At 40.6% G+C, this 23879-nt stretch overlaps 1 protein-coding gene across 1 annotated transcript in view; it reads left to right on the top strand.

The window, feature by feature from the left end:
* Window positions 1-23879, top strand: part of LOC126469550 (uncharacterized) — a 304761-nt gene that overhangs the window by 232593 nt on the left and 48289 nt on the right. Inside the window, exons 4-5 of the mRNA XM_050096668.1 lie at window positions 6248-6317; window positions 7006-7078. Of these exons, the coding sequence (XP_049952625.1) occupies window positions 6248-6317; window positions 7006-7078 (143 nt within the window). The remainder of the gene's footprint in view (window positions 1-6247; window positions 6318-7005; window positions 7079-23879) is intronic.

The raw sequence follows: 23879 nt of genomic DNA on the forward strand, positions 1-23879 counted from the left end.
GCCCGCGCCAGATGAGGAGTCTACTGTAACGGCAATACGGTAATTAAATGGTTCAAATGGCTCTGAGCACTATGGGACTTAACTTCTGAGGTCATCAGTCCCCTAGAACTTAGAACTACTTAAAACTAACTAACCTAAGGACATCACACACATCCATGCACGAGGCAGGATTCGAACCTGCGACCACAGCGGTCGCGCGGTTCCAGACTGTAGCGCCTAGAACCGCTCGGCCATCCCGGCCGGCTACGGTAATTATATGCTCCAGCAGGTCCACACAGCCGCTGTGACCGGCGGCGAATCTGCCTTCTGTGAGAAGGTGGCTCAGGCCCGACCGGCAGGCCGCTGTCCGTCCCGTCTTCCTGTAGTAGTCATTTTGTTCAATGCAGCCCCGCCCGACCGTTTCCTGGATTTGTGTTGTTATTCACTGCGCAACTGTCTAAGTTCCGTTGAAAGGTGAGGCTATTACTGAAAAGTTATTTCGAACTATACTAACTATTGATTGTGTGTGACTAAAAAGTCTGCAGTAACGTTTTATTGCTCGGCTTTGGTGTATTTTATGATATGATTTTAAGGTATGGATATCTTTTCGTGGTAAATAGGAAGGTACAGTCCAAATTTTCTGTTTTTATGATTTTTTAATTATCATATTTTTCCAAGTTTTAATTTATTTTCACTGCTGTCCGTCAATCAAATGTAGCAATTTTAATTGACCACATGACGTTTTGACAGCATCTTGTCCACTGATTTAATAATCGATAACTAGTTAAGCTTTTTAGTGACACCTGCCTAATGTGTGTGTCCACGTGATACCAAGAAAATAAAGCTAAATTTCGATATTGTTCTCTAAATCCTGCATACAATCCTAGAATTGGAACGGAAAATCTCGTTCGACATATGAAGAAGAAACACAACAGTGTTTCTCTACAGCGTCAAATACTCGAAATAAATTTATCTTCTAATGAATAATTTACCAATATCAGGACCAATTCTAATAGTACTAATCACAATTCTGTATCTAAATCTGTACCTTCCCGTTTAGTAGAAGTTTTACCGTCCACTTCAGCAGTCTTGCAGCCCAGCATTAGAGTATGTCAAGAACTCCAAGCAGTATGTCAAACACCAAAATCAAATTTAATTACAAGTTATACGACTAATACAAGATCCCCGCCAATTCATCGTTCCAAGCAAATTGATAATCAGCTACTAAAAATTATTGTAAAAGAATACCACTCATTTAAAATTGTAGAAGCTCATGAATTCCGAAAACTGCTTAATTTACTTTGTCCAGTATATAAGATACCAACAAGAAAAGCAGTATCTTGCAGTTTATTGCCTGCTATCCACAATGAACTAAAGGGAGAAATTTGAAATTTATTTAGGCGAGGAACAGATGTGTGTTTAACTGCTGATGGATGGACATCTCAGAATAATGAAAACCATTTCTACGTCATCACAGCCCCTTCATCGATGAAAACACGATGTTGCAATATGTACTGCTGGATTGTATTCACTATCAAAGCCGGCACACAGCTAACAATATAGCAAAAATGGTTGGATACGTATACGAATGCGGTATACAGAATAATGTTATTGCCATGGTCACGGATAATGATAGCAACATGTTAACGGCTGTCACAATCGCAGGGTGGAGACGAGTGAGATGCTTTGCACACTCCTTAAATTTGGCAGTAAATAGTAGTCCGGAATAAGAAGAAATCAGATCAGTTATAACAAAAGTCAAAAGTACTGTCGAATGTTCTTAGCAAAGTTCATAAGCGTTATCAGGGCTACAGGATAATCAAGAACAATTAAAGCTTCCAATATTGAAACTGAAACAGGGCTGTGTAACTCGTTGGAGCTCCACAGATGATGCGATTAGTAGATTTCATCTAATGAAGCCTGTTATGATAACTATTCTAGATATTGAAAACCCACAGCTCAATAATTTGTCTGTTGAGAAATGGAAAATTATTTCAAAATGCAAAGAAGTTTTACACAAATTTCACCGAGCGAGGTGGCGCAGTGGTTAGCACACTGGACTAACATTCTGGAGGACGACGGTTCAGTCCCTCGTGCGGCCATCCTGATTTAGGTTTTCCGAGATTTCCCTAAAATCTCTTCAGGCAAATGACGGGATGGTTCCTTTGAAAAGGGCACGGCCGACTTCCGTCTGCATCCTTCCCTAACCCGATGAGACCGATGCCCTCGCTGTTTGGTCTCCTCCCCCAAAACAACCCAACTCAACCCTTTACGCATATTTCATGTTATTACAGAGTCTCTTTGCTCAGAAAAACATGTTTACTCCACAATAGCATCCGTTTATGTATGTGCCATGATTGACAAATTAAATGGATACTTTACAAAACAAGATAAAAGTTGCAGTGAAGAACCATGCCAGACTAAGCGCGAGATAAATGCAAAATTAGGTGGGGCTGAAACAGAAGAATTAATTGCTCCAGTAACGTTGCTAGATCCAAGGATCAAGCCTCATGGTCTAGCGTCTAAAAACACAGAAAAAGCAATAGGTGACCTCAAGCAGATATGTGCTACAATTAAGTTAAATACTGACCAAAACCATCAAGACTTTAATAGAAACAATGAAGAGTTTCTCCCAGGTCAACATGAATGTCAGTCGTTGATTTGCGGAAAATTTGACCAGCAAGTTAAAGAATTTCCTTGCTACACAAAATCCTTCTGCATCGAGGGCTATGGAAATAGATAATTATATTACTGAAGAATTACTTGACAGGATTCAAGATCCTCTTATCTAGTGGAAACAACGAAAACATATTTATCCACATCTCTTTGAAGTGATGCTAAAACGGCTGTATATTACTGTCACCCCTGTGCCATGTGAGATTTTTTCCAAGATGAGCCAAATAATTAGTGAGCGACGGAACAGACTGAAGCCTAAAAAATTATACCAAATAATGTTACTTGCTCACAATTTAAAATAACTGAGCTATACATGCTTGTGGACAAGTTTATATCTATTTGCATGAAACATTGCTGAGTCTGAATGTAATTTATTACATAGCCAATACTCCTAATTATTTAAAAATATTGATTCATTAAAACTGTTTTTACAGTAAGAAGTAGTAGTTAACAAAGAATTTAGTTTTGTAGAAATAATTAGGCAAATACTAATGTGATTTGGGTGACGTGTAATAATTGATGACTGACTTTATAATGCGACAAAGTTTTTGTTATTTTCGTGTAATTAGATGTAATTTTATCACAGTTAACATCCTCTTATTAAAAAAAATCAGTACTAAGTTATTGACTGCATATTATATAACCCGTTTGTAACAAAACGGCAATCCTTCTCGGTCACAGAAGATTCATTTCGTAGATACTCTTCGTCCGCCGGCTGTAGAGTCAGACCAATACAGGTCCAGTGGACACGGATTCACTTCACAGATACGTTCCGTCCAACCGGCTGTAGAGCCGGATCCATACAGGTCCAGTGGACACGGAACCTGGATGCATGTCCGCAGAGCCGGATGCAGATCCGGACCCAACTCCTTTAAAGTCTTGGACCTACCCATCTCTACCTGGAGGTGCTTACCATTTGACAGGACCCAAGAGGCATGCTATGGACGTGACGGTATACCAACCCCAAAACCCCCTTCTTTCGTGTCTATATCGGTGATGAATAGTAATGATTATTTTGAAGGGTATCAAGACAGTTCTCAGTAGCTGATTCATTAGATCTCATATCAGCAAACCATGACGAGAACTTAATGACACTCTTTACAAAAAATAAAGGCTTTCGACAAAACATACGTGCCAATAATTTCCTAAAAATGCGCTAATACACACACACACACACACACATTTATGCTTGAGGCAGTCTGTCTGAACTGAAAATATACCTTGCAAAAACCTTTAAAATATTCGAAATGGAGGATACAACACAGAACGAGAGAAGATAAGTCCACGAATCAGATCTGTAGTGATAGTACTCGAAAATGCTACACTGGTCTTTGACGAATATTTTATCTGCTGTGGATTAACCGCCAAGCCTTAAAATTACTCTTTGGAACTCACAAAAACTTAAAGAGAAATAGATTAGCTTCTGACAAGCTACAAGGTTTCCGGGGGTTCTACCCCGCCCACGACTGGGACGTTACCAGCCTAGTGCACTGCTTTCCATTCTCTTTGATCCATACGTGTATTCGAAGTAGTATACAATTCTTTTCGATTAAGATAGCACATTTCTACACTCTCACACACACAAAAAAACGGTGCACCACGAAAAAATTTTCTGAATTGGATGGAAATCTGTAGATGTGATGTACATGTACAGACAAAAAAATCATTTCATTTTCAGAAAACATTGCTCATTCATTCAAGAGGAAGAACATCACAATCTGAGCAAGTCAGTAGCGCTGTGGTCCACCTCTGGCCCTTTTGGAAGCAGTTACTCGGTTTGACCATTGATTGACAGTTGTTCGATCTTCTTCTGAGGGATATCGTGCCAAATTCCGTCCAGTTGGCGCGTCAGATCGTCAAAATTCCAAACTGGTCTGCGGGCCCTGTCCATAATACTCCAAACTTTCTCAACTGGGGAGAGATCCGGTGACCCTGTTAACCAAAGCAGGGTTTGGAAAACCCGAATACAAGCGGTACAAACTTTCGCCGTGTGTGGATGGGCATTATCTTGCTGAAATTTAAGCCCAGTATGGCTTGCCGTGAAGGGCAACAAAACTGGGCTTAGAATATCGTCGACCTAGCGCTGCGCTGCATGGGTGCCGGAGATGACAACCATTTCAAAATGAAATAACGCTCCAGACCATCATTCCTTCTTTCTAGACCATTTGGCGGTCAGGTTGGTACCTCGCCGCTGCTCAGGGCACTTCCAGACTCGTCTTCGCTCGTCATCTGGGCTCAGTTCGAATCTGGACTCATCAATGGAGACAATTACACTCCAATCAATGAGATTCCAGGCCGAAGACGCGTCTGGGGACGACCTGGATAGTTGTGAGATACAAACCTGACTGTCGCCCGCCTTACAGCTTGACAACTAGGGATGATGGTCTGAGGTGGCATTTCTTTTCATATCAGGACCCCTTTGGTTATCAACTGCGGCACGCTGAAAACACAGTGGTACCACGTCCATATTCTACGCCCCGTTTTGTTGCGCTTCATTTCAAGCCATCCTGGGCTTACACTTCAGCAAGGTAATGCCCCTCCATACGCGGCGACAGTTTCTACTGCTTGTCTCCGTGCTTGCCAAACGCTACCTTGGCCAGCAAGGTCGCCGGATCTCTCCCCAGTTGAGAAAATTTGGAGAATTGTGGGTAGGGCCCTCAAGTCAGCACGGGATTTTCACGATCTAAAGCGCCAATTTGACAGAATTTTGGCACGATATCTCCCAGGAGGACATCCAACAACTTTATCAATTGCTTGCATAATGGACAGAGGTGGATCAACACGTTATTGACTTACTCAATGGTTGAAGCTCTTTCTCTTGAATAAACCAAATTTCCGTCCCATTCGGATAATTCCTCCTTAATGTCTCTCTCTCTCTCTTTCTCTCTCTCTCTTCTCTCTCTTTCTCTTTCTCTCTCTATCTTTGTTTCCTGTATTATACAGGAAATTATCCTTAGCTTAAGACACTTGTGCATATGATACACTGTTTCGTTTTCCAATCACTCGTCCTACAGCGGGAGTACTGGAGCTTTCATATGTAACGAATCTAAATGACTCTTTCATACAAAGAGAAATATTCGACCTGTTTTTGAGGTGTTAAGTAATATCGCACTTGCTCAGACGATACATAGACCAACAGTACTATAAACGTGCACTGTTGGTTAGTGTAATGGGGATTGCCCTGTGGTCGCAAGTCAGTTGTCCCGAAAAGCAGAGCTCCAAAAAGGCCATGGCTGTGTGGCTTATTCAGTGCTGTTATTAAGAGTGCTCCTCACTAGATGCCAACGTCATAACAGAATTAATACATATCAATCATGGATGTATTTGTAAATGACTGTACGCCAAAAGTCAAATGTAGTGAAAACGTGATAATGGGACGCTAGATAAGCAGTCGTTGCCGAAAAATGACATTCCAAGCCATGTAGCTACGCAAAAACAGCGATGTTCGTCGCGTGAGCAGTACAGTAACTCATTGTTACTGGTGTCATAGATACTTTTATTTTCCCTGGAACGCGTTCGAATGAGTATTTATTTACAGTATTAATCCCACATCAGTATCTACAAACTGAATGACTGGTACATTTCATTCCAGGGGTTCGAGATCAACGCTTACGTTTGATGCTGAGTGAAATAGCATTCGCCATCCAGGAGATCTATCTCCAGTAAGTAATTCGTATCTTAGTGTTTCCTGCGCTTTAGCACAAATATTACTTGTGATTTGAATGTGTCATTTAACAGTAACCATCAATTATGAGTATGTTGTAATGAGTACTTGTAATCGTAGTAGTAGGCGGGCCGCATAATACAACATAAACAATTTGTTTTCAAACCATTCACTGCGTACATTAGCAGTGACTAGTCATCGTCCTGGAACCATCTCCAGTAAGTAATTCGTATCTTAGTGTTTCCTGCGCTTTAGCACAAATATTACTTGTGATTTGAATGTGTCATTTAACAGTAACCATCAATTATGAGTATGTTGTAATGAGTACTTGTAATCGTAGTAGTAGGCGGGCCGCATAATACAACATAAACAATTTGTTTTCAAACCATTCACTGCGTACATTAGCAGTGACTAGTCATCGTCCTGGAACTACTAGCTTTTGCCTTACAAGGCAATTTTTTCTTTAGAGTTGTGAGATGAATTGCTGCAACAACGAATAATTTTTTATTTCCGCAGTAGTTATTCTACACAGTCGCAGAGAAAAGTATCTGCTTAGAGCAGAGTGAGAACCCTGTTAGATGTCCTAGATGACTATGTTAGTTCTCCGGTATTGAATTATTCCTCAGGTGTTGACACGAAGGAAAATGATGTAATTATGTAATCGATATCTATGCTTATGTTTACAGGTACCCAGATATAGTAGTCATCATTGGATTGACAATCTCCTTTTTCAGTCTCAGATGCGTCCGCTTCAAGTGGGTAAGTACGCCTCCCTCATTTTTATTTTCCATAGAATGTATTATTTTCAAAACTTTGGGCAAATGCAGTTGATTATATACTGGAGAATGAAGGCGCATTCGCCAGTATAGGAAATTTGCTGCTAATGTCATAATAGTCGGATAACGTAATCTTATGAATTGTATTTTGTATGTGTTAACATTGTGTCCGTCGTAAGTAGCTGCTAATTAATAACAGAAATCATCCTACAGCGACGCGTCTGCAAACAGAACTGTTAAATTGACGGAATGGTTCCGTACTCGTAACAAAAGTGTATATTTCACTATATCTCACTGAATATAGAGCTCCAATTTTTTATTGTTGTTAAATATACGCTAATGATAATAGTTCATTGTTTATATGTGATGAAGAGGACATAGTACATAAGCAAAGGCATTATTATCTTCAGTTCGTTGCGGCCTCTAGCTCATCTACATTTACATCTACATCTACATGGATGCTCTGCAAATCACGTTTAAGTGCCTGGCAGAGGGTTCATGGAACCACTTTCAAAATTCTCTATTATTCCAATCTCGTATAGCGCGCGGAAAGAATGAACACCTTTATTTTTCCGTACGAGCTCTCATTTCCCTTAATTTTATCGTGGTGAACGTTTCTCCCAATGTAGGTCGGTGCCAACAAAATATTTTCGCATTCGGAGGAAAAAGTTGGTGATTGGAATTTCGTGAGAAGATTCAGGCGCAACGAAAAACGCCTTTCTTTTGATGATGTCCAGCCCAAATCCTGTATCATTTCTGTGAAACTCTATCCCATATTTGGAGATAATACAAAACGTGCTGCCTTTTTTTGAACTTTTTGGATGCACTCCGTCAGTCCAAACAGGTAAGGAGCCCATACCGCAAGCGGTATTCTAAAAGAGGACGGACAAGCGTAGTGCAGGCAGTCTCCTTGGTAGATCTGTCACATTTTCCATGTGTACTGCCAATAAAACGCAGTCTTTGGTTAGCCTTCCCCATAACATTTTCTATGTGTTCCTGCCAATTTAAGTTGCTCGTAATTGTAATACCTAGGTATTTAGTTGAATTTACGGCTTTTAGATTAGACCGATTTATCGTGTAACCGAAATTTAACAAGTAAGAAGTAAACTACTAAACGTTTTGCGTAATTAACAAATCGGTTTATATTTACTGAACTGGGTGTCGGAAGGCTCACTGACAAAGTTACAGCTCTGTTTCAAGATTTTTAAAATATAGCAGGTACCTAAAGAAATCAGAAATGTTCAGAAACACACGATATATATTTTTCAAGATGAACTAAAGCTTACAAACCTCGGCTACTATGCCAGAGTAGCATATAGTTGATTTAGTTACCTGAAAACTTAGTGACATACTTTATGTAACGTGATGCAGGAACTGTATTGCCAGTCGATGCCATTCTAGAGAGATCATTTTGGAGTTTGTATTAACTAAACGAAACTCTTATTTGGTGTTGTTTCAAAAAAAAATATTATTATTGTGAGAACAAGGTTTCGGGTTATCAACCAATAGTCTAGTACACAACTGATCAGAAAGATGGCAATCAAGTAAAGATAAACAAGCCAACATCTTGATCTATCGATTTCTGACTTAAAATATAAAGGTTATGTCAGATGAATATTTTGACACAGTTACATTTGTGTCCCAAAACGTTCGCTAAGACAGGATTTACAATAGCTATGAATAACATACACTGGAGTAAAGTTATGTGCACAGGGCATTGTTTCATTATCTGTTTATGAATGAAAGCACCCAGCTTTCGCTTATTTGTAGAGGTTGTAACGTTGTCTGAATGGAGTGAATAATTCAATTCAGTCTGCTCACTCAATAGCAAATGTGGGAATACACATTTTTCTCCATAATGAGTGTAAAGCGATTTAATCTCATAAAAGACGTCGTACATGAGCATGCAATATCTCATCTCCGTACCATAATAGTTACCAGCATTCAACCAGTCACTAACTAAGATGTAAAGTCCCATACGTTCACCAACTTTGATAAACACCCCACACCTCTTTTTCCTGAAATTCTCTGATTGTATAGGTACCTCCGATCTGTCCAGACTAAAGAGAGGCGAAATTAATTCAGTAAGCTGAAGAATTCTTCTGCAAAAAACAGTCATCAGTTTTGGCATTATCTAGGCGAGCCATTCCTGCACGGCTGTGAATAAGACGTAGTCTCCAGAATGAAATTTTCACTCTGCAGCGGAGTGTACGCTGTTATGAAACTTCCTGGCAGATGAAAACTGTGTGCCGGCCCGTGACCCGAACTTGGGACCATTGCCTTTCTCGGACAAATGCTCTACCGACCGAGCTACCCACGCACGACTCACGGACCTTCCTCACAGCTTTACTTCCGCCAGTATCTCTCATCTCCTACCTTCGAAACCTCACAGGAGCTCTCCTGCGAAATTTGCGGAACTAGCACTCCTGGAAGAAAGGCAAAGGTCCCAAGTTGAAGAGTCGGTCCAAAAAAATGTTCAAATGTGTCTGAAATCTTATGGGAATTAACTGCTAAGGTCATCAGTCCCTAAGCTTACACACTACTTAACCTAAATTATCCTAAGGACAAACACACACACCCATGCCCGTGGGAGGACTCGAACCTCCGCCAGGATCAGCCACACAGTCCATGACTGCAGCGCCTAGACCGCTCGGCTAATCCTGCGAGGCAAGCGTCGGTCCAGCACTCAGATTTAATCTGCCAGTAAGTTTCAGAATAGCGCATATTCCGCTGCAGGGTGAAAATCTCATTCAGGAAACATCCTCCAGGCTGTGCCAAAGCCATGTCCCTGCAATATCCTCTCTTCCAGAAGTACTACTTCTGCAAGTTTCGCAAGAGAGCAGCTGTGAGGTTTGGAAGGTAGGAGACGAGGTACTGGGGGAAGAAAAGCTGTTGAGGACAGGTTTTGAGTCGTGCTTTGGTAGCTTAGTGGGTAGAGCACTTGCCCGTGAAAGGCAAAGGTCCCGAGTTCTAATCTCGATCCGGTACACAGTTTCAATCTGCCAGGAAGTTTGAAGACGTAGTCTGCCTGTTGCCTGTACTGCACACCAGCCGCTGATAGTAGGAATACTGACAATCTCCGAGAAATCTGAAAGTTTTGCAGACAAGTGTCTCGGAAACCTATTTGGATTTCGTCGTACAGGTATCGAGTTTCTTGTGGAGTGGTTACTCTAATTCGAACTTGTACTGGAGTACGACCGACATTTTCTTTGCCTCGCTACAGTTATCAGAGCTATAAAGAGCCCAATAAGCATCAAGATGTCTTTAAATTCGACCATGAAGACCTATGTCAAAATAACACCCTCATGAATTACACACGGAACTTCTCAACACACAACTGCTTCAGACGAGTGATCTTCTTTACCTTTGAATCAGGAGCCGGTTCGAGTTGAAATCCTGTAGGTTGAATATTTCCGTGATTTCCGTAAATCGATTTAGGCAAACGCCGGGACAGTTCCTTTGCAAAGGATACAGCCGTCAGTCATCCTTCCCCACACTGTTCTATCTGCAATTACTTTATCATCGACGGGGCATTGGAACCTAATCTCGTTTTCTTGCGACATTAGAATGCATGACAATTACTCTACGTACACACAAACAGACAAGCAGTGTCACTCTGGTAGTCATAATTACACTGAAATATCCGCAAATGACCAACATAAGCTGAAACCGGTAACGTTCACAGAACTGTCTTACTTATCTTCATCAGTCGATAGAAACTTTTAGAGGAGCACGTTAATACAGTAACTATGAATGTATAAAATGTTTTGTGAGAACATTTGGATAAAATTCTAGGCTCTCGATTATACTATCCATTGTCTAGCTCCTGAAAATAAAGAACTGTAGGGAAATGACAGATGTAGATGGTGTCAGCATGCCCCCAGCTACACCGACGTCCAGTTTGATACGTCTTGGCTACCGTCATGGTGAAGCATAGTTTTTGTAGTCTCCGTTGTAAGGGGCGTTACTCCATCTGGTGATGCTTGTCATTTCCTTGACCATTAGTTGTTTTCATCATGATTTTTTTATTTATTTGTTATTTATATTCACCATGTTTAGTCATGCTCAAAAGTATCCGAACGACCTGAATTGCAGTTCGCCTGATTCGCATGCAACCCACATAACTCAGCTGTTTAGCAGGTCCTCTAATCGCTCCTTGGTACAGTCGTTTGACTATTGAAAATGGTTCCAACAAGTCACCACTAGAAAATACTGCTCTGTATCGCAATAACTCAAGATGTAAAGTAATACCACGATACTAGAAATTTCAGGGTACACCTTATCACAGATAAGACTGTCCTTAAGGCTTGTAAGCTTACATTCATTGCAATAAATGACATACCTGAAATGTTACCACCCTCATTATTACGTCAGATAGGTACTGCACGTAGTACGTTCGACGTATTCATGATTACCTCTTCAGAGTAACGTATCGTACTTGTTATTTAACACAAAATGACATTAAAAATTTAAGTTATTCACGAGCAGCTAGTTGAGAATATGTATGAACTTCAAATAACACGACGAACCGTCTCGTTCTGCATACGGATTCAAACCCATGTGATGCAGACTGAGATTTAGTGACTGACGGAAACTAACAGTCATTCCTGACTAGGCATACAGACAGTGATATACCTCGATTTTAGACAGTATCAGCAAATATCAACTTTAAATTACGTAACGTAAACATTTTTAACGGACGCGAATTCTCACCCAGCATCGATTGTCCCTGTTAACGAACTGCGAGAGATGTTAAATATTGCTTATTCACAAGTAACGTACTTGAAATGCCGTGAGATAAAGCTTTGTGTTGAACAGGGACTCGAACCCAGAACCTAATCGGATTGTTGTCGAAGCCAATCAACTGTGATATATCGGATTTTCCGACAGTAGCTAGATGTTTTAACTGAAATGACGAGACGAAACATTAATTTTTGCCTTCGCAGGACTCCAACCCGGCACCTATCACTGTTATATTCTAGAGAAAACGAACGTTAAATGTGGGTTTGTTGCACCAGCAGCGACATGTGAGCATGTTTGAACTAGAAATAATATGACGAAAAGTTCAGTGCTGACTGGGAATCGAACCCCACACATATCGTTGTTGACTGCACACAAACAGACGTCAGATACGAAATGTTTCTCCACCAGCAGCTCGGAATAACATCCTTGAACTTACAGTGATCTCGCAAATAGTTATATGTCTCACTGGGAGTCAAAAACGTCAGATATCGTTAATGTTGACAACGAATGAAAATGCATTAAAAATCGAAATTATTATCCATCAGCAGATAGGCGTTCTCATGCTAAAGCTTGATAATTCACAACGAAACCCTTAGTGCCGGGCCAGGATTCGAACCCATTTACGCGCAATATGTCGAGATGTTGAGGAAACTGCAGTTTTGAACAAACAACAAATTGTAGTCGAGCTGTATTGTCGCGAAGGGATAAAATTCCGCGTTAAGGGCGGTCTGAGTTGCATTCCCAGTTCAGAACCAATTTTATCGGCATACAGAAGCTCAAATAAAAGATGGAATAAGTGTCCTGTGACCCTACATAGCGTTTGTTTCGTCACTATTAATAAATAACTAGTATAAGAAAGGATACTGGTGATAGAGCTTCTACGTGTCTCCTCTCCTGACTTTATTGTGGTTCAACCTAACGTCTACTTGGTAGAGAAGGAATATCATGTTTGATGTGAATTTCAGACCACAATGCCATTATACGTTCTTCACTTGGCGTAGCCATAAGCGAATAGAATCTGTCTCTCCCTGTCAAAAAGCATCGGCAGAAGTTGGAATCGAACCTAGGCCACCAGTATATGAACCTATCATCAATCCAACTGACCACCAAATCATCTTCTCTGTGACTTACTTTTCTATCGTAACACCGATCCGACACACTCTATGAGAATTCTGACACACAGGCTCCCTGTCGTGGTTTGCAGCCTCGGCTACTCAGTGCATACATTCCACTCTATATTGTAATCACCGAAATAAAATGACGTAACTGCCACCTACATAGAACTGCCACCAATGTAGGATGCAGAAATTTAAACAGGAAGTGTTCCTTCCCATTTGAGCTACTCTATTGCCCTATCTGTTTGTTGAAACCGCCGTGCAGTGCAAAGGAAAAGCTGTAACTGTCTGTCTCTTAGAAGTCTAGATCCGGCCATATGCATTATCTCACAGCGCTGTGGAATGCGAAAGTTCTGGAGGAACTGTTGTTGACTTCTGGAGTTGCTGTAGCTACGTGATAGCTAGTAGCATAACGGTAAGCGTCATGCACTGTAGATAAGACGTCGCGATTTGTATTGCATTCGCTGCTTTGCACATAATTCCCTTCACTTCTCAATCCAAAATAGTCACATGTGGAAAATGGCCTAACTTCTGCGACATTTTGTTCTTTTCGGGTTTAATACACGGCCAGGTAGCAGATAAGCTCTTGTATTATATATGGGGAGAGCGCATCGTGCCAAAATAGTCAGAAAAGTATTTTCTACATTAGCTGTCGTCTGTTGTGGCATTTTATTCCTCTTCAAACCTTGTTCGCAGCTTTAACTCATAACAAGTTTTCTACGTGCATGCGCATTGTCAGACTGTTATAGATAACAGCAAAGAATTCGCATATACGGTATCATTGATGATTAATTTCTCTACTCACTTAGATTTCCATTGGGTCTATGTTTAATTGGTGTGCTGTTTCATACTCAACAGATATGCAAATGTGGCATTTCATAAATAACGTTATTTATTCCAGAAACCCAAAATTTTCTTATCATCAGCGGAAAGAGGCGTTACCTGTTGCGCAGCATTGTAAGGTTTTCACCATTGCACTATGAGCTGAAAGTATTTTCTTGCGATTTGCTTATCGATGTTTGATCCGACTGCTTGCAGCTCTTTCACAGAAGGGATAATAACGTTACAGTCAGCGATAATGGAACCTCGAACCATAACAGACGCTTTTTCACATGTCAGCACGTCACCACAGAGCTAGCGAAGAGATATGTATTGTGCCTTCCTCTTACATGGCCAATAGTGGCTAGAACTCGTAAACCGCTATTTAAAGGACGAAATTAGTTGCGATTTCCACGTGCAAAGACTTTCCTGTGCTGAAAACGGTAAATTTATAATCTTCTGTTAAACCTCAAGCGATAAGAACTCAGATTATTCAATGGAATGACAGGAAAAATCAAGTGAACTTTGAGGCTTAATTCCGTGCTTACCAGGAAGTAACTCGTCGATCACAGTGTTGCCAAACATACCTTGCCTTGTTGCCAAATCTCAGTTACAGTACCAGCAGGACGAAGACGAACCAATGTGATCCTACAGCGGGCTGGGAAGCGACCATAGCTGGCGTCTCAAAGACACGGCTGCTACGGCCTGGAATACATAAAGCGTATGATTCGCATTTCAGTAACTATGCTTAGGAACTGGAGTGTAGTTACTAATAATACTCAGAACTGACTGTTAAGTAAGCATCATAAATCAGTAACTCTCATAATTGTTTTTATATTTAATTCGTAAGTGTACTCAAAACTAAGAAACTTATTCACGGACGTTTTTGTGCCTCGCCGATACTCGAGCACAACAAACAAATAAAAATGAAAAGGAAATCTGTGTGTGTGTGTGTGTGTGTGTGTGTGTGTGTGTGTGTGTGTGTGTGTGTGTGTGAGAGAGAGAGAGAGAGAGAGAGAGAGAGAGAGAGATAGAGAGAGAAATAAAAAAGAATGAGAGAGAGGGTAAAAAATTGTTGTAAAAAAATCGAATACTGGTATGTAAAGAAATCTTTCATTAAAATGACACGTTCCACATCATTACGAAATTTCGTATTCATGATCTATGGAACAAGTACTAATCTAATCTAATTTAATCATATCATATTGCTGACTAGCCATGAAGAGTCATGAAGTACCGAAATTTTCGCCAATATCAGTAACCAAATCTAGGCTTGAAAATAAAGGACGACAGTTTTTGTAATAAACTGGGACGCCTATCAAGACCCTTTCATCCCTGTTAACTAACCACGAAAGATGTCTGATATACTTCAATTCAGAAGTAACAAAGTGTGTATGCATTTAAAGATGAAGCGCATGATGTGAAGTTCTGTGACGGAGATATGAACCCAACACGTAATCAGATTGTTAACTAAATAAAATCAAATGTAACGTGTCGGTTTTTCTTATCAACTGCTAGGTGTTTCAATCTAAAATAAGGATACAAATTCTTGTGCCTGAGTGACAATCGAACCGCACTCCTATCGTTCTTCTTTATCGTCCACGAATATAGCTTAAGTATGAATAGTATGAATTGCTTACTCACCAACAGTAAGATGTCTGCGTGTTTGACCAGAAATTGTTGTCAACACATGAGCAGATATTAAAAATGCACGTTAAATTTCAGTAGCAGGCCGGTGTGCACGTGATAGGGCTTGAAATGAAATGACGAGTATTTTGTTCTGGATCAGGATTGGGATTCACATACACCTAGAGAAGATTGCATTCATGGGGAAAGGAACGAAATGATTGAACTATACTGTTCCGAGAGATTCAGATCCTCGAAAGAGGAGATACCAATTCGAATCACAGTCCAGCACCAAATTTTTCAACGTCTCTAGTTCAATCAAGTACAAGTAAAATAATAGCCCTATTCCTTTAAATGGCTATCGGTTCATCAAATAAAATAAAATTTTCTAATGCAAGTAAGTTTACTGGCGATAGTATTTCTGTTTACCATGACCTCCACCTATGTCATTTCCCAACGTAAACCGGCTGTGCCCAGTTGGGAATGAAGGAACGTGATGTTTAATGCGTATTCTGGATTATAACATCTTTCTCTTGAAGTTACCAGAGGTAAAGTAAGTCTTTTTGTGCCTCTTAAAAGTGAATGTCTGAACCCACGCATTGCACCTGTGATAGTTCGTTCCACCAGACCATTGTGGCCACATTTCCCAGCTCCAGGAGTGTGCTGTAATGGATGATGTGCTTAGCTTACAAAATTAGTCACGGTGGAAAAAATGCGAGTCTATTAAATGGTAAAGTAGAAGCAAGCTTCTGACGTGAAGATTATGCTATTCTCATGTCAGCCGGATGTAAAGACTCTTCTAGGCATCATAGCCTCGATGTGAAGCCATTTTGAAATTTTCACTAATTTAGCAAATTTCTTAGTTCGAGAAAATCCACTGTGAAATGTGAAGTTACCGGATAATTCGATTATTACCGCCATTATTACTATAATTTTCTTCATACCGCTGCTGGAACACATGTGCCTGAACATCGTTTAAGGCCTTTTGGTCATTATAGAAGTAGTTGCCCAAGAACAGGTTCTTTCGCTGTCTACAGAATCCTTTTCATGTTAATATCAAACATGAGCAGTTACTTTTAGATCGCATTAAAACTAAAGTAATTGATGAAGACTTACTTGATAACAAAAACGCGCGGCCTTTCTTCATTTGCTTGCGCTTAGAAATGGCTGTCGAATACTGCCCAACCAAAAGCCTTCCGATATACGTCATTGTCAGTTCTTCCATATGATTTGGTCGACGTGACCTGTTTCAAGTTGTGTATGAGAGAGAATGTTTCAGAAAATCAATTGTTTTCCTTTGCAATAAACAGAGAGATTTTCATTCTAAGCTGTCCAAGTCCAAAATTTTCGCAATATTAGTTCAAATTTAATATTCACTTTTATAATGTAGGAAAGTATCTCACAATTGCAAAACCCGCGTCAGACTCACTGTCCTAACACTTAGTCGTTGACCATAAATTCTAGCCCAGAGTGACACCAGTTTAAGTAACCTAATGTAGCGAAGACTGTCTGCCAGTGCTCTTTCTCACCGTAAAATATGCAATTCACTCATTGGGCTCCATAAGTACATTGTAACCGTAATTTCTGTGTGTATGCAATGCATACGGATCGTAGAATTTAGTGGCGCTCTCTCTTCCACTTCTGTATACCATATGCGTGACCTAAAGGGGCTCTTTGTCGTTACAGGCCCTGGGCGGTGCAACATCGTATTGACAGCAGTAATGTGCTAATACTGACAACCTCACTGTTTGTTTTACCTGACTTTGTAATCATTTAAATAAAGCAATATGACCTTCCAGTGGGAGACATTTCGTCCCCGTTTTCCTTCTGTGAAATTTGTCAGTAAGCGTTTTGCCTTCCAATCAGCGATATGCGGCAGAGTACTGCCGGTAAACAATTCACAAAACACGATTTAGTGCCGTTAAGACGATTTCTTTAACATTGGCGTAGCTGAAGGATTCTAGTTTTATCTTAAATCGTCTTATGCAGCAACGTTCACAGATATGTCAAAAAGGAAAAGCTCTTTATCCAGGTACGAAGGTTCTAAAACAAACTTCCCACAGTTCGTGTCAGATTGATCTTTTCGTCTGATAGCACTGTGTAAGTATTTTGTCTAAGAGGTATCACAAGTAGTGTTCCTGTATCTGTAGGAATCATTGTTTGAAAACGAGTTTAACACCACTGGGTACAGTGCTGCTAAATATTCAAAATGATTATCAACCTAAGTCTTCGTTCATCCACAAACTGAGGCGTATTTGTAATACAGAAGCTAGGCTGTGTATCCTTGTCTTCCTTGAGTGGGCATTGGAAGGCGTTTACACACACGTATACGAGGGTAATCCCAAAGGTAAGATATCCTAAGGGATACGCAAGTGCCAACGCAGGCACAAACGAGAAACCTTAATTTTAATGCCAAGCAGAAACCACAATGTTGGCTGCATGGTGGCAAGGTGATAAAGAACAAGACTGCGGATACGAAGGCCTCAGGTTCGATACCTCGTCAATCCCACGATTCTTATGTGCCATTTTACACTTATTTCCCCTCGGGCCGTGTTTGTTGATGTGAAAAATGCCGAGTTGCACTGTGTTCCGAAAGCCACGTTAAACTGTAGGTTCCCCTATTAACTGGCTAGATAAGTCGACTGAAAGGTTGGAGGAAAGCAACGGCATACCACCTCAAACAAGACCGTGCCTATTAAAGCACTGTAGTGTTCAAACCACTCTTCCGGCTAATGACTGCTTTACCTTCTGTGGGTTCCAAAATTAATGATTTTCGGGTTATTAACATTTTTGTGTTTTCATGCTGTATCTTTGATACCAGTAAACGTAAAACCGGCCGAACACTGTCACCGTTCGAGTTGTCAAGGTGATAGACGACGATGCTGTCGACCCCAGTTACAATCTTGGTCATAGCTATGTTTCAGTTGAATACCTCTATGTGCCTTTCTGCGTATTTCAAGATATACTTTTATACACTAGGTACGCATCCAAATTCATATCTGATAGAGTTGTATTTAGCAACATGAATCAGATATCTCCAGAATGAGATTTTCACTCTGCAGCGGAGTGTGCGCTGATATGAAACTTCCTGGCAGATTAAAACTGTGTGCCCGACCGAGACTCGGTCGGGCACACAGTTTTAATCTGCCAGGAAGTTTCATGAATCAGATATGTTTTCCGTGCAATATATCGGACAACACGTCAGTGCAGCGAGATTTCGTTTGTCTATTGCGCATGGTGCAAGAAATATTTGTGTTTTGCTTATTTCTGTGATAGGTTTCACCCCACTGAATGCGAGCAAGCTCACGAATAGACTGTCAATTACTGGAATTCCGCAATATTACACCTAAAAGTTGTATTTTTGCATTATGTATCCCGATGAAAATAACTGTAAACAGATAATATGCTTACTTGCTTATTATTCGCGCTTCTCGATCCTTTCCTCAAAAAATAAAAATAAAAAGAGAGAGAGACACACAGAGAGAAAACAGAAATGAATTCCAAATATCAGCTCAGTGACGCCATGATCGTCTCGTGATGTAAAGCAAGGATAGTTGATAGGTAATATCTTGTTGTACTAGCGATATATATGGCTACAGGGTTCTTTCTTTTCTCTCAGCAAACAATCAGAACAGAATTCAGTAACAAAGTGGTAAGAATACCTACGCAGTGCGCCAATTAAACACTCACCCTTTCTTGGTTATTTTGTTAATCGTCTGTAATGCAGTAAACATCTTTGATTATTGATTTGTTAAAAAAATGGCTCCGAGCACTATGGGACTCAACTGCTGAGGTCATTAGTCCCCTAGAACTTAGAACTAGTTAAACCTAACTAACCTAAGGACATCACAAACATCCATGCCCGAGGCAGGATTCGAACCTGCGACCGTAGCGGTCTTGCGGTTCCAGACTGCAGCGCCTTTAACCGCACGGCCACTTCGGCCGGCTATTGATTTGTTATTACTACCATTGTTATTGTTATTCGTCACCTCACAACAGCTTTCCTCTCACTCATTGCTGCCGATGCACGTAACGAATGGATCAGGATGAATGGAATGTGGGATGTTTCGTCACGGGGAATATACACATTTATCTCGGCGTATTGTGTTCAGGGTGATATGAAAATCTCAATAAGAGAAGACGACAACGGGATGCCGATGATGCAGGCAATAACACCCAACTATTTTGGTCGACTTAACACCATGATGACAGACAAACTGGCGTCTCACTTTATTTTAATTATAATTCGTTATCCTTCTTGCGACATCGTTTTAATACCTCGTGGGAGCAGGCATAACATTTTGCTTTTTGAACACCGACCAATAACACACATAAATAGTAGATGGAAGGATACAAAGAAACAATGAGATTCATGGGTGTGGATCCAGTTCATCATTAGAATACTAAACAAGAGGGAAACATTACGAAAGCAATTAATACGCTGGTTAGTTTAAATGGTTCAAATGGCTCTGAGCACTATGCGACTTAACTTCTGTGGTCATCAGTCGCCTAGAACTTAGAACTAATTAAACCTAACTAACCTAAGGACATCACAAACATCCATGCCCGAGGCAGGATTCGAACCTGCGACCGGAGCGGTCACTCGGCTCCCGACTGTAGCGCCTAGAACCGCACGGCCACTCCGGCCGGCCGCTGGTTAGTATACATTATTTGTATAGATCTGAAGACGAAGAAGCGCAGATCCTCACAGTGCCCGCATCTGCACTTTAGTTTCTCTCTTAATGGGCATAATTTTAGTTTCTTCTCTTCTGAATTTTCAAATGAATTGATTATTACGTGGTACAGAATAATTAGTTAACTGTTTTCCTTACAGCTTCCATTCGCACCAACATTTTTCTACATTCTCGTTCAGTTCATGAAATTCTACTTGTATGATCACAAGAATGCACATAGGTGTAATCGATCTCGGGGTGCAAAGTGTTTGTTATCTTACTTTTCGTGACAGGTGGGCAAAGTTGATTTCCAAAGACTTTTTATTGTACTGAAATAATCTTTTGTCACAAACTAACATGGTAAGTTCAAATGCTATGGGACTTAACTTCTGAGGTCATCAGTCCCCTGCAACTTAGAACTACTTAAACCTAACTAATCTAAGGACATCACACACATCCATGCCCGGGACAGGATTCGAACCTGCGACCATACCGGTCGCGCGGTTCCAGGCTGTAGCGCCTAGAACCGCTAGGCCACCACGACCGGCAACAAGCTAAGTGTTTTATTAGTATATATTTTGTGGGAAACTGTAATCGTTATGGAAGATTACACACGAGAATATTTGACACAACTGGTAGGAGAAAACGCTGCATATTAACCAAACCCCGCGCCTCTTCTCCGTATCCTCCTATGACATAAGAACGGGGTTCTCCTCCTATAACGCTACAGAGCTCTTCCTAGCACAGCTGAGAATTGGCAACATCGTCACAAACATTTGGCAACACTGTGACAATGCAATCACTTCCACGTATGGTACTGAATTGACTCGCTAAATTCACTTGATATTCCCTTTCCATTTGAATGACTCGTGCTATGTAATCCTCATGTAAACTAAGACACAGACAGAAAATTCAATTTTTTCGCAAAAGAAATGCTATTCTTCACATAAGTGACAACTTTTATTATCTTTCACGATGCGTTATGAGGCTGAGCGAGCAATACCATGAGGAGAGTGGCGTGCTGGCAGCAGTGTGTCCGTAGCCCCGTGTTACCACCCGTGTCTTGTATTTCAACGGTTCAAGAAGTCGTCTGTTCTAACCGTCATATGGGCTAACGTGTGTGAGCTTTTTTTTGTGGTTTATTTTATGCAACTTCGAATTTCCAGAAAAAATCTGTAACGAAATCAGAAGAAAACTTTTACGCATCAAGTCCTCTTGGTAGCTCGACTCAGTAAGTTGTGCTAATGGTCATAGATCTAAGCTTTCTGACTACCAACCTGCTTCACAATACAAGCGTCTCTCAAGAAATTCGAATCGACCCTCAACGGTACGAAATTCAATATTGTTCTTCACTTAAGACTCACATGCCAGGGTGATAACTATGAAGGAAATGAATTGATAAGCTAATCGCAAGAAAATACTTTCAGCTCATAGTGCAATGGTGAAAAACTTACAATGCTGCACCACAGGTAACGCCTCTTTCCGCAGCTGACAAGCAAATTTAGGGTTTCCAGGAACACATACCTTTATTTATGAAATGCCACATTTGCATACCTGTTGAGTATCACACAGCATACCAATTAAACATAGACCCAATCGAAATCTAAGTGAGTAGTATTTTACTAATTCGTGCCGACTGAGATACTCAGTTTTATTAAAACAAACGTTCGTCGTAAGATTATCGTGGATAGTTTCATTTCATTTCTTATAATACAGTGCACAATTTTCGTAAGGTTTCTTTTAGTGTTGGTAAACCAATACTAAACATGCGAATTCTCTGTTGTTGCCTATAACAGTCTGACAATGCAAATGCAGTTTATTGATTACATTTATGTAGAAAACGTTTTCTGAATTAAAGCTGACAAACAAGGCTTTAAGCAGAATAAAATACCACTACCAGACGAAAACTCATGTGGAAAATACTTTTCTGACTATTTTAGCACGATGCGCTCTCCCCATACATAATACAAAAGCTTCGAGATGCATCTGCTTCCTGGCCGTCTATTGAACCTGAAAACAAAAAAAGTCACAGAAGTTAGCCTTTTTTCCACATGCGACTATTTTGGGTTGAGTATTGAAGGGAATTAAGTGCAAAGTTCCATTAATTTGATAGCTTCAGTAGACAGCAGAATTGCATTTTAAAAAATGTAGCCGCGAATGTAATAGAACTCGCGACATCTCATCTACAGTGTGTGATGCCTAACGTCATGCTACTAGCCATCACAGAGCTACAGCACTTCCAGAAGTCAACAACAGTTCCTCCAGAACTTCCGCATTCCACAGTACTGTGAGATAGTGCATATGGCAGGATCTAGACTCCTGAGAGACAGGCAGTTACAGCTTTTCTTTTGCATTGCACGACAGTTTCAACAAAAAGATCGTGCAGTAGAGTAGCTCAAATGGAAAGGAACACTTCCTATTTGAATTTCTGCATCCTACACTGTTGGCAGTTCTGTGTGGATGGCAGTTACGTTATTTTATTTCGGTGATTACAAAATAGAATGGAATGTATGCACTGGATAGCCGAGGCAGCTAGTTCATGGCGATTCGGTCAACCAAGTAACTGAATATACTGAACATGCTGCAAACCACGACAGGGAGCCGGTGTTGCAGAATTCTCATCAAGTGTGTCGCATCGGTGTTACGATAGAAAAGTAAGTCACAGAGAAGATGATTTGGTGGTCAGTTGGATTGATGATAGATTCATATACTGATGGCCTAGGTTCGATTCCAACTTCTGCCGATGCTTTTTGACAGGGAGAGACAGATTCTATTCGCTTATTTCTACGCCAAGTGAAGAACGTATAATGGCATTGTGGTCTGAAATTCACATCAAACATGATATTTCTTCTCTACCAAGTAGACGTTAGGTTGAACCACAATAAAGTCAGGAGAGGAGACACGTAGAAGCTCTATCACCAGTATCCTTTCTTATACTAGTTATTTATTAATAGTGACGAAACAAACGCTATGTAGGGTCACAGGACACTTATTCCATCTTTCATTTGAGCTTCTGTATGCCGATAAAATTGGTTCTGAACTGGGAATGCAACTCAGACCGCCCTTAACGCGGAATTTTATCCCTTCGCTACAATACAGCTCGACTACAATTTGTTGTTAGTTCAAAACTGCAGTTTCCTCAACATCTAGACAAATTGCGCGTGAATGGGTTCGAATCCTGGCCCGGCACTTAGGGTTTCATTATGAATTATCAAGCTTTAGCATGAGAACGCCTATCTGCTGATGGATAATAATTTCGATTTTTAATGCATTTTCATTCGTTGTCAACATTAACGATATCTGACGTTTTTGACTCCCGGTGAGACATATAACTATTTGCGAGATCACTGTAAGTTCAAGGATGTTATTCCGAGCTGCTGGTGGAGAAACATTCCGTATCTGACGTCTGTTTGTGCGTAGTCAACAACGATATGTGTGGGGTTCGATTCCCAGTCAGCACTGAACTCTTCGTCATATTATTTCTAGTTCAAACATGCTCACATGTCGCTGCTGGTGTAACAAACCCACATTTAACGTTCGTTTTCTCTAGAATATAACAGTGATAGGTGCCGGGTTGGAGTCCTGCGAAGGCAAAAATTAATGTTTCGTCTCGTCATTTCAGTTAAAACATCTAGCTACTGCCGAGAAAATCCGATATATCACAGATGATTGTGCTTCGATAACAATCCGATTAGGTTCTGGGTTCGAGTCCCTGTTCAACACAAAGCTTTATCCCACGGCATGTCAAGTACGTTACTTGTGAAGAAGCAATATTTAACATCTCTCGTAGTTCGTTAACAGGGACAAT

Source organism: Schistocerca serialis, chromosome 3 (assembly GCF_023864345.2).
Source record: "Schistocerca serialis cubense isolate TAMUIC-IGC-003099 chromosome 3, iqSchSeri2.2, whole genome shotgun sequence".
Lineage (NCBI taxonomy): Eukaryota > Metazoa > Arthropoda > Insecta > Orthoptera > Acrididae > Schistocerca > Schistocerca serialis.